The sequence below is a fragment of the Hippopotamus amphibius genome, chromosome 6, assembly GCF_030028045.1.
Source record: "Hippopotamus amphibius kiboko isolate mHipAmp2 chromosome 6, mHipAmp2.hap2, whole genome shotgun sequence".
Classification (NCBI taxonomy): Eukaryota; Metazoa; Chordata; class Mammalia; order Artiodactyla; family Hippopotamidae; genus Hippopotamus; species Hippopotamus amphibius.
Genome location: NC_080191.1, coordinates 62,218,382 through 62,230,667, shown reverse-complemented (window position 1 = coordinate 62,230,667; position 12,286 = coordinate 62,218,382). Strand labels below are relative to the sequence as shown.

Genomic DNA, 12,286 nt, shown 5'->3' with positions numbered 1-12,286 from the left:
ACCATCCTGGATCCTTCACCTCTCCACTTTCCCATTTCCAGCTGTCCTTCACAGCCAACTTGTTTTAAAGAGTTGTTCACACAATGACCCAAAACCTATGGGATGCAGCAAAAGATATTCTGAGAGAAGTTCATAGTGATACAAGCCTACCTTAGGAAGCAACAAAAATCTCAAATAAACAAGCTAACCTTACACCTAAAGCAACTAGAGAAAGAAGAATGAACAAAACTCAAGTAGAAGGAAAGAAATCATAAAAATCAGAGAAGAAATAAGTGAAATAGAGACTAAAAAAGCAATGGAAAATATCAGTGAAACTAAGACCTGGTTCTATGAAAAGATAAACAAAATTGATAAACCTTTAGCCAGACTCATCAGAAAAAAAGATAGGGGCTTCCTAGGTGGCACAGTGGTTGAGAATCCACCTGCCAATGCAAGGGACACGCGTTCAGTCCCTGGTCCAGGAAGTTCCCACATGCCGCGGAGCAACTAAGCCCGTGCGCCACAGCTATTGAGCCTGCGCTTTAGAGTCCATGAGCCACAACTATTGAGCCCATGTGCTGCAACTACTGAAGCCTGCATGCCTAGAGCCCATGCTCCGCAACAAGAGAAGCCACAGCAATGAGGAGCCCGTGCACCACAACAAAGAGTAGCCCCGACTCAGCACAACTAAAGAGAAAGCCCGTGTACAGCAAAAAAGACCCAGCACAGCCAATAAAATAAATAAATAAATAAATAAATTTATAAAAAAGGAAAAAAGAAAAAAGATAGAGGTATCAAATCAATAAAATCAGAAGTTACAGCTGACACCACAGAAATACAAAGGATCACAAGAGATTACTATGAATAATTATACACCAATAAAATGAACAACTAGAAGAAATGGATAAATTCCTAGAAATATACAATCTCCCAAGACTGAATCAGGAAGAAATAGAAAATATGAACAGACCAATTGTCAGTAATGAAATGGACTCAGTAATAAAAAAAAAAAAAAAACTCCCAACAAAGAAAAGCCCAGGACCAGACAGCTTCTCAGGTGAATTCTGAATTCTACCAAACATTTAAAAAAGAGTTAACACCAAGCCGCGCCGCTCCCGGCCCGCAGGGCGGAGCCGCCTGCCGTGCGCTCCTGCCCACCCAGCGCCGCCCGCCAGAGCAGGGCCGAGGCCCGCCCTCGGCCGAGCAGGGAGCCCCGCAGCGACGTGGACTAGGGTGTATGTTGAATTTGATGATCTCCAGTGAGATAAACGAGAGTGGGTTAAAGTTTATGAAGATTTTTCAGCCGTCTTGGTGGAATACCACTTAATCTGGGCCAGAAGGAACAACCCTAGCCAGACTCAGGGATCGAAGAGCAAACAGATTCAGTGGCCTGCATTGACTTTCAAGCCCCTGGTTGAAAAAAGTATACCCAGTTCAATCACTGCAGTAGAATTCCTTGTAGATAAAAAATTGGATTTTTAAACCGAAGATAGTGCCTTTCAGCCCTACCAGAGTGTCACATGGTCAGCCCTTGAAGAAAGTAGAGAAGCAACGAAACTATTCTATATTTGTCTCCCTGTTTGGACCCTCCGCTCCTCTGGTTTGTTTTTGTTTTGTTTGTTTGTTTTTGTTTTGTTTGTTTGTTTGTTTTAATGAGTACCTGTTTTCCTTAGGAGACAATGTAAATGAGATTGTTAAATTAGCTTATCATGGAGAAAATACTCAGTTTTCAATCTTAACTTCAGATATGTGAAGCATATGATTAATGTTGGAACATTGTCTTTAGAAAATTTCTTCTTTTTCAATGTGTGTTCCTATTTTTACCCCGCTGTGGAGTCCAGAAAAGTGGATAGTACCAACCTCTGTATATGAGTATAATTCTCATTGACCCAAAGGAGTAAATCTTATCTTTCAAACTGGGTAATTTTTCTACACTAAAATCAAGTACATTATTATATTTGGAGAGCTAAACATGGTGCAAGAATGTATCAAGGAAATTGACTTACTTGTCAAAGCCTTAAAAAAATGGCTTAAAATATTTTTTCTTAATAATGAAAAGGGTTTGGTAATTGATGTATTTTCCTTTGCTTTTGAATATGCAGCCATTTATGGAAATACAGTTCGCAGTCAGTTTACCAGTGAATTGCACTGCATTGCATTGATTAGAAATTTTTGATCTTGCTTTGTACTAGTAATTTATTTGTTCTTTTAAATCATGGGTAGGCAAACAATGATCACAGGCCAAATCAAACCTGTCTCCTGTTTTTTATAAGGCCTTATTTTCTTTTGATAAAATTTATTGATTGATAAAAAAAAAAGTTACCACCTATCCTTCTCAAACTATTCCAAAAAATTGAAGAGGAAAGAATGCTTCCAAGCTCATCCTAACAGGCCAGCATCACCCTGATACTGAAACCAGACAAAGACATCAGAAGAAAAAAAAAAAAAAAGGAAATTACAGGCCAATGTCACTGATGAACATAGTTGCAAAAGTTCTCAACAAAATATTAGTAAAGCAAATACAACAACACATTAAAAAAAATCAAACACCATGATCAAGCAGGATTTATCTCAGGGATGCAAGGATGGTTCCAGATCTGCAAATCAATCAATGTGATACCCACATTAACAAACAGAAGAATAAAAAACATATGATCATCTTGATAGATGCAGAAAAAGCTTTTGACAAAATTCAACCTCCATTTATGATGGAGAATTCTCCAGAAAGTGGGCATAGAGAGAACATAACTCAACATAATAAAGGCCATATATATGACAAGTCCACAGCTAACATCATATTTAATGGCTAAAAGCTGAAAGCATTTCCTCTAAGATCAAGAGCAAGACAAGGATGCCCACTCTCACCACTTTTATTCAACATGGTATTGGAAGTCCTAGCCACAGCAATCAGGAAAAAAAAAAAAGAAAGAAAGAAAGAAAGGAAAAGAAAAGAAAGGAAAGAAAAGAAAAGAAATCCAAATTGGAAAGGAAGAAGTAAAACAGTCACTGTTTGCAGAGAGTATGATACTATATGTAGAAAATCCTAAAGATGCCACCAAAAAAACTATTAGACCTAATAAATGAATTCAGCAAAGTTGCAGGATACAAAATTAATATACAGAAATCTGTTGCATTTTTATACAATAATAACAAACTATCAGAAAGAGAAAATAAGAAAATAATGCCATTTACAACTGCATCAAAAAGAATAAAATACCTAGGAATGAATTTAACCAAGGAGGTGAAAGATGTGTACTCAGAAAACTATAAGACATTGATGAAAAGAATGGAAGACAACACACACAAAAACTGAAAGATATACTGTGCTCATGGATTGGAAGAATTAATACTGTTAAAGTGACTGCACTACTCAAGGCAATCTAAAGATTCAATACAACCCCTATCAAAATACCAATGACATTTTCCACATAACTAGAACAAATAATTCTAAAATTTGTATAGAAACACAAAAGACCACAAATAGCCAAAACAATCTTGAGAAAGAAGAACAAAGCTAGGGGTATCATGTGCCCTGATTTCAAACTATACTACAAAGCTACAGTAATCAAAACAGTATGGTACCAGCACAAAAACAGGCACATGATCAGTGAAACAGAATAGAAAGCTCAGAAACCAGCCCACACTTATATGTCAATTGATCTACAAAAAAAGGGGGCAAGAATATACAATGAGGAAAAGACAGACTTTTCAACAAATGATGTGGGAAAACTGGACAGCTACATGCAAAAGAATCGAACTGGACCATTTTCTCACACTATATACAAAAATAAACTCAAAATGAATTCAAGACTTAAATGTAAGACGTGAAACCACAGAACTCCTAGAAGAAAACATAAGCAGTATGCTCTTTGACATCAGTCTTAGCAATATTTTTTGGATATGTCTCCTCAGGCAAGGAAAACAAAAGTGAAAACAAACAAATGAGACTATATCAAACTAAAAAGATTTTGCACAGCAAAGAAAACTATCAACAAGATGAAAAGGCTGTCTACAGAATGGGAGAAGATATTTGCAAATGATATATCTGATAAGAGGTTAATATCCAAAATATAAAAAGAGCTCATACAACTCAACATCAAAAAAACAACCAGATTTAAAAATGGTCAGAGGAGGGACTTCCCTGGTGCCGCAGTGGTTAAGAATCCACCAGTCAACGCAGGGGCTATGGGTACAAGGCCTGGGCTGGGAAGATCCCACATGCCATGGAGCAGCTAAGTCCGTGCACCACAAGTACTGAGCCTGTGCTCTAGAGCCAGCAAGCCACAATTTTTGAAGCCTGTGCGCCTAGAGCCTGTGCTCTGCAACAAGAGAAGCCACTGCAATGAGAAGCCCATGCACCACAACAAAGAGTAACCCCCACTTGCCATAGCTAGAGAAAACCTGTGTGCAACAACAAATACCCATTGCAGGCAAAAATTAATTAATTAATTTTAAAAAATGGTCAGAGGACCTGAAAAGACATTGTTCCAAAGAAGATATACAGATGGCCAACAAACACATGAAAAGATGCTCAACATGACAAATCATCAGGGAAATACAAATCAAAACTACAATGAGATAACACCTCACACCTGTTAGAATGGCTATTATCAAAAGGGCAATAAATAACAAGTGTTGATGGGGATGTGGAGTAAAGGGAATCTTAGTACGCCGTTGGTGGGAATGGAAATTGATGCAGCCATTATAGAAAACAGTATGGAGTTTCTTCAAAAAATTAAAAATGGAACCACCATGCAATCCAGCAATTCCACACTTGAGTATCTTTCCAAAGAACACAAAAACACTAATTCAAAAAGATATCAGAGCCACTATGTTTATTGCAGCATTATTTACAATAGCCAATATATGGAAGTAACCTACATATCCATCTATAGTTGAATAAATAATGATGTTGTGCAATATTACTCAGCCATAAAAAAGAATGAATTTGTGACAACATAGATGGACATAGAGGGTATTATGCTAAGTGAAAGTAGTCAGACATTTAATTTTAGTCATAAATGACAATTATGTACTCCTGAAAATAAATAAATAAATAAATACTAAAAATATTCTAACCTATAGTGATTGAACAATTCACTGTAACTTCTTCCCACATGTAAAGATGAAATTAACACACTTTAAGGAAATACTGGGGGGGGCGGGGGAGGGAGGAGAGTTGTCCACACACAAAAATCCACTCTCTCATCTCTCACTTATCTTCAACCTTCCACTGACTCTGTCCTTGCCCACCAACTTCTACATGTTGAGATTCTCTCCATACACCCTCTTTTTGCTTATCTCAGCATGGTTTATAAGCTTTAAATACCAATTACAGGTGACAAATCCCAAATATTTAACTCTATCTCAAACCTTACATATCCAACTGCCTTCTTGGCATCTCTCCTCTGTCTCCCAGGCTACTCTGAACACATCTCCAATCTTATCACTGCCAAGACTGAACTCTTGCTTGCTCCACCCACTTCACCCTGAAAAACTGCAACAAAGGCTGTTCCTAAGTCACTCTGTCCCATCTCAAAAAATGGCCCTGCGCACCCCCGCCTGTCTAGGAGAAGCATAAACTTTGGCTTTGTCCCCCTTGCTCTCAGCCCAGGACCCCAGCTATACACTCTGCATGCAGTTTCTACTTCTGAAATCCATCTTAAATCCCCACCTTCCTCCGTCCTGCCGCCCCACGAAGTCAAGCACTCGCTACCGTGTCCTGTCTCCCTCAACTTCTGCAAAGATTCCCACGGGCCACATTCTCCCACCACTGTGCCCTGAAGTCCCTTCTCCTCACGGTGTTGTTGCTGTGTTGATGCTGTGTTGATACTGTGTTGAATCGGCCTTTACGTACCTGTCTGCTATGTAGCCGACGCCCAGAGAGCCCAGGAAGAAGCCCACGTTCACACAGGACTGAAAGAGGTCCACCTTCCAAGAGTCATCGCACACCAGGTTAAACTGCGGGTCACAGCACAGTTGGAGGGGCCGAAAACACAAGACCGTTCATAAGTCAAATGACGCCTTCCGTCCTCCCTCTGGACAACGTAAACGCATTACACAAAATGTGGGATCCCTGGGCGCCTCACCTCCTTTTCTCTTACCATATTTTCATGAGACAAGTGCAAGTTTTCTGGTGAGTCTCAGTCAATGTCATTATTTGCCTAATGTCTTTATCTTGGGTTTACCCTCAATGTACATTAATTAAACAGGCTGTTGTCAAGTGCCACTGACAGCTATCAAGCGATAGCACAGCCGAGAGGTGAGGTTTCTAAAGAAAATACAGCAAAGTAATTATCCAAAGACAGAAATGTGGTCAAGTAAATGTTTTCCAAAATTGGTCAAATTCTTAAGTGCATGTTAATTATATGTTTAATTATGTAAATTCTACTGATAAATATGTAAATTTGCCACGACTGATGGAACTGTAAGTGTCAGAATTGCTGAGCAAAGACACAGAGGCCAGGAGGCGGGGGCTTCTTGGGAGCAGCCCGCGTGCTGCACAGTGTGCGGAGGCAGGGGGAACGGGGAGGAGAGGGCCCGGGGTGGCAGGAGACGCAGGGCATCCCATGTGCCAAGAGTCGGGGAGGGATTCGGGGGAAAGACCGAGGCAAAGGCAGGAGCAGGTCAGCCTGGGGAAGGACATTGTTTTGTGCGGGGTTCAGGGGACGTCCCTCCCTGCCTGGCATACACGTGGCGATACCAACACACCTGGGCACGCGGGGAGGCCCGAGTGTGGGAACATCACCACTTAGAGCTCAGAGGGGCAGAAGGCAGGACGGCGCCCCAGGGACATGAGAGGGGCTGGGGGGCGGCAGCTGGGGCCCTTGCCTCCCCACTCCTGGCACAGCCCCCGCTGGGTGGTGTCCAGGGACACCTTGGATTTGTGGCTCAGCCCCACCAGGTGACACTACAGAATGTGACGCAGGGCTGTCACTTAGCACCTTTGGGCCTCAGTCTCCCAGTCTGACACATGTGTGGGGTGCCTGTCCTGTCACTGTCACAGAACTACTGCGGGCACTTTGGGGAGAAATCACGTGCAAATGGTTTAGCAGATAATAAACCATTGAACTTTCTAAATGGAGGCTTTATTACCCACCACCTTTAAAAATCTAACGTTGCCCTAATGAGCCACGCCCTTTGTCCCTGTCCCGGGGGCTGATCGTGAGCACTTTTAAAAATAAAATATAGGTAAAACTCCTTGCTAGCACTTGACCTTCAGAAACTAGTAATGAGCTCGCGCTCCCATCCGTCTCATGCCTAGACCCTGCTGTCTGCTGCCATGAGTAGCTCAGCTCTGGGAGGCAGGATGAGACACAAGTCAGTCCCACTCTCTGCCAGTCCAGGTGTTTATTCCCTTTAAAATTCATCTGAAAGCACACCTTCCGCAGGGAGCTTCTCCTGCAGATCTTTGGCATTCTTGCTGACCGTGGCCCTGTAGGCAGAACAAGGGGCAGGTCACTCCGGGGTGTCATCTAGCTGTCCCAGGTCTGCATCTCCAACTGCCTCTTCATAGCTTCCACCCATGTCGCTCAAGACGACATTCTGTGTGTACTAGAGTTCACCAAAGCCACAGGGCACTGGTTTGGGGCCGTTTGTTCCACTCTTTGCAATCTGCATCTTTGTAAGATGTCCCTGCCACCCTTGCTGAAATGCCCGGGGTGCCATCCTGCCCCCGGGATGTGCAGAAACCAGAGTGTCCACGGAGCTCATCTTGAGGAAGGGGCTTCCCGTCTTCCCTGAGAACTCCGCCTCCCCCTGAGAACTCTGCCCGCAGCTACATTGAGGGTCTCTGTCTGGAGGCACCTGCAAGGCTTGTAAACCTGCCTGCCCTTGTGCTTCCAAACCCAGCCGCTGCCCCCAGGCACTTTTGTACTACCAGGAAGACAAGCCCGGCCCCCAGGGAAAGCCTGGGGCTGCACAGAGGAGCAGGCAAGGGTCTCCTAGGCTGGGTCACCATCTCTGCTGGGATTTCAACAGGGATTTCACCCAGGCCAGGCCGTGTGGTGGGACACAGCCTGTAGAACAGCACAGCATTCGCCAAGCTCGCCCGGGCATAGGATCGCCCAGCGTCTTCCTTAGAATACAGGTTCCCATGGGCCCTGTGTCTGCAGATCATGGATCAGAATCCAGGTGAACTCCGGGATCATGTGACTTTGGAAACAGCACATTCCTGCCCCGAATGGACCCGACCCCTGTCTCCAGGACAAGGACGCAGGGAGCCGGGTGTTCAAACAGGTCACCTCAATGTCCTCCCTCAAGCCAGTTCCAATGTCCAAGGCAAGGCCAAGTTAAAGATTATTTCTGCAAAAATGAATAACGAAGGTGAATTCCCCCCCAAATAAGCTTCAGCTTAGGATGAGGAGAGGCAGCAAAGGGGGTTTTGAAGCAGTCGGAAGGGAAAGTTATGGGGGAGCCTGATCCTCCCAGGAGAAAGTGTTCTCCTGCTCCTGACCTCGAGGCCCCTGCGTCTTGTGGCCCTTCATCACCTCCAGCTGGGTCCCACCGGCCCTCACACTCAGCAGGGCCACAGATGAGCTCTGCCCTACAGCCCCTCCTCCTCACTCTCCCAGGCCTCCCCAACGCTGCATCGAGGGGCATCTGGAAGCCCACAGTCGGGCAGTCGGTTCTGTGTCCCCTCCTCCCAGTCTGCTGCCCTGCCCAGGCCACCACCAGGCCAGCCTCCTCCACCTGCACAAACTGCTACTTCCCTGTGCCAGCCTCAGTTTTCAGGAGCTCAGTTCCCCTGCCTCCCCAGCTAGAACCCTCTGGCAAATTTGGCCCCTCCTCCCCAGGCCTGTGTCTTTTAAACCGGTCCTTCCTTTCATTCATGTGACAACCATGTTGGTTGATAGTCCTGCCAGGGCTCATGTCTCTGCCTCCTCAAGCTCTCCCCACCTCTGGAGAAGCCCCCATCCCCATCCCCACCAGCCCCTGGACCATCTCCAAGGTCCAGCAAGGTCTCCCTCCTCTGTCTGACCAGCAAGCTCCCCTGTTTGGCACGAAAGCAAGGTTGCCAGCTTTAGAGAAAAAAAAAAAAAAAAAGAATACAGTGTGCCCTGTGGAACTGGAATTTCAGATAAACAACACTTTTTTTTAATATAAGTCTTTCCCCTGCCGTATTTGATTCCCAGGCTCGGTTATCAATATCAAATGTTATGCGATGTCTGGGACTTAAATATCCTAAAAAATTGTTCGTTGTTTATCTGAAATTCAAATTTAATGGGCATCCTGTGTGTTATCTGGTGACCTGATGTAAGGACTCAGTGCTCTGGCCCGAAGGTGAGCTGTCACCACTGTCCTCTCCCAGGACTCCTCTACCAGACCCTGGATTCCGATCAATTTAACAACTCGTTGCTCCCCGAATGTGGGACCTGCTCCCTCTCCCCTGAGCTTTGACTCACGGTCCCCCACCCACTCTTTTCCCTCCCCTTGCTGCTCAAAATACCACCTGAGGCTCCATTCAAATGCCAGCTCCTGAGGACCTACGGTATAGCACAAGAAACTATACTCAATAATTTGCAATAACCCAAAAGGGAAAAGAATCTAAAGAAAAAGATACGTACATATGTAAACTGAGTCACTTTGCCATACACCTGAAACTAACGCAACATTGTAAATCAACTATACTTCAATTAAAAAAAATGCCACCTCCTTCTGGAAGACCCCCATGCTCAGCTCAGGAGCTAAGATCCCCCTCCTTACAGCCCACGGGCCCCTCCGCATCTCCCACACATGGTCTGGGAAGCTGGTCTTATTCTCACCACGGCCGTCCATCCCTCACTCCCTGGAGACTGCAAACTCCTTAAACCTCTTAGCTTTCTTCTCTGCCTCCCACCTGGCATCACGCCCACTGCCAAAACAGAGGAGAAGCTCAGAACGCATTTACTGAATGAACAGATGGAGGAGTGAATGGATGAATTCTTGCACCTGATCCTTTCCGAGGAGAGTGTACCCCAGCCGCGGAGAACAATACTTCCCCCCATCCTGGTCTGTTTCTAGATTCTCAGAGAGAAAAGTGGACAGTTCAGTATCCTTGGGAAGCGAGCCTTCTAATCGGACATCCATCTTTGGAGGATGCCTTGGAGATCAGATGTTCGTGCAACAGCACCCACACCTGCTCCCGCCTTGGGGGAAACTCGCTGCTCTGGCCCCGTCCCCGAGATAGCCAGCTGGCGAGGCCAGAGGAGCGGACACGGCACTTTCCTCCAACAACAGCCCAGTCGTGTTGATGCTGAGACCACTCAGTTCCCTTGTTCCAGGTAAGCAGCCCCCTTGCTGAAACCAAGCTTTGCTAACAGACAGACTCTGCATATTTCAGGCCTGTGGCTTCACCGAGTGACCTTGAGGCCAGTTTCCAAGTGCCCACGTTTGTCACAGTACAATATTTTCCAAAGGATCCATGAAGGACACAAAATCTGATGGCTTTTTACTAAAATATTCTCAAAGCAAATGGTCAGATAACACATTAAACTATCCAGGCAACGCCTTTGCCACCATGCCGCTCTCCCGTGGGCCGTCAGCAGGGCGCCCAACGTAGCTCGGTTTGTCTGGTCAGCACGTTCATGCTGAGCCCTGTGAAGGCAGGTCATTCTCATCGCTGGTTTACTGATGAGAAAACTAAGGCGCAGAGAGGCTGAGTAACCTACTCAGTAATGCTCAGCCAATCCAGGGCGTGGCTGGGATTCAGTCTGACTCCAGGGCGGTTATCACACCACCTCAGAGGCCAGTGTTTAGCTGTCACGTGTCCGTGGCTCTTGAATGGAGGCAAGGGGCTTCACAGTTCTGAGAGTGGGGAAGCTAGAACCCAGCGGAATCCTGCAGGCCCCTGGAGAGGCCCGTGGGGCAGAGAGAGGAGGAACCCCAGGCTGCCCAGAGACCTGCGTGCAAACAATCCAGTTCAGCCTGGCTCAGGGTGGCCTCTCTGACCCTCAGTTTCCTCCTCTAACGCGTAGAGTCTGCGGAGGATTAAACAAAGGAAGAGTCCCGAGCAGCCCGGGTGGAGCCTGATGATGCTAGAGGTCAGTGAGCACAGCCTCTCTCCCTCTTTCCTGACGTGAAACTGAACCTTGTAGGATTCCTCATGCCTTTCCTCCCTGCCCCTGAAACCCATCCCCACCCCCACCCCCAGGGTGGGGCCTGCTTGTACCTCGGTCACGATGGAGGAGCCAGGGGTGTCGTACACCCAGCCGTGCTGACAGGGGCCCAGCGGCAGGGGGCTGCTGTTGGCGGCCAGGCCGGCCAGAGGATCGACGCAGCCGAGGGCGCTCTGGTTCCAGTCCACCTCGTAGCGGCGGCACTGGCGGGGGAAGGCCTGGCCCTCGGGCCCCGGGCCCGGCACCGTGTAGTTGAGCTCCTCAGCCAGGCTCCAGCCGCATCGCCGGCTCAGCTCGGCCACCCCGGGGCTCCGGCAGCGGTGGTCGGGGGTGAAGGCCAGGAAGACGATGCCCACGTAGATGGGGGCAAAGGCGGCTGAGATCAGGCATAGGATCAGGAAGGCTTGCTTCTGGAACCATCCAAACTCCCCAACCTGCTCCAGAGCGTCATCCATGGTGAGCATGACTGAGCCACCACCCTCATCCCTTTGACCAGACCGCTTCGGCCGCACAGCCCAGGGTCAGTGTCTCGTGTGGGTTTCTCTGCAATGGGCTGGTCTGAAATCAAATTGCTGTCTAAGCATGACACCCCTGGAAGCCAACCAATTAGAAATAATCTTTCACCCCGTGGTGCCGTTTTCAGGCAAAGGCAGGAGCATGACTGGCCAGATTGTTTGCGGGGCCAGGGAGCAAGATCCCCGGGCTGAGGGCCTAATTCTGCTGCGTTGGAGCTCACAGAGCGAGAGGAGAGAGCAAGGGCGCTGTAAACCTCCCCAAAGTCTCATTTGGGTTCTTCCAAAGGGATTATCTACTTTAAAACTTTTTACCATCCAGATAAACCAAAGACAGCACCCTGGCCACCAGGCACAGCTACAGGACCTACGACTCGCGCTTGGCTTCTGAAGCAGGGTGGAGTGAGGGTGATGGGAGAGCCAAGCCCTCCAAATGGAACCATTTCCCTACATCCTTGTCACAACGTAGGAGGACCTCGTTCTCCAGGACCCATGTGGGACTTCAGCCAGTGTCACTACCTCCGCAGGCAGGGTCCCTGCTACTGGACTCTGAAGCACCCTGAATCCCTGGGAAAGTGGGCCAAGGGGGCCACCTGGGCACAGACCCCCATGGGCCTGGGCCAGAGACGCTGATAGAAGACATCAAAGGGCCGCAGGCAGAAAACACCTCCCCTATCCCCCTGCTTCAGCCTGGGGAGG

General features: G+C 47.0%; 1 protein-coding gene across 1 annotated transcript in view; it reads right to left on the bottom strand.

Annotated features, from left to right (window-relative positions):
* Window positions 1–11,644, bottom strand: part of SLC22A1 (solute carrier family 22 member 1) — a 32,783-nt gene extending 21,139 nt beyond the window's left edge. The window contains exons 1-2 of the mRNA XM_057739128.1: window positions 11,129–11,644; window positions 5,837–5,940 (exon numbers count right to left, since the gene is read on the bottom strand). Of these exons, the coding sequence (XP_057595111.1) occupies window positions 5,837–5,940; window positions 11,129–11,539 (515 nt within the window). The 5' untranslated portion in view covers window positions 11,540–11,644. The remainder of the gene's footprint in view (window positions 1–5,836; window positions 5,941–11,128) is intronic.
* Between the last annotated feature and the right edge of the window lie 642 nt (window positions 11,645–12,286).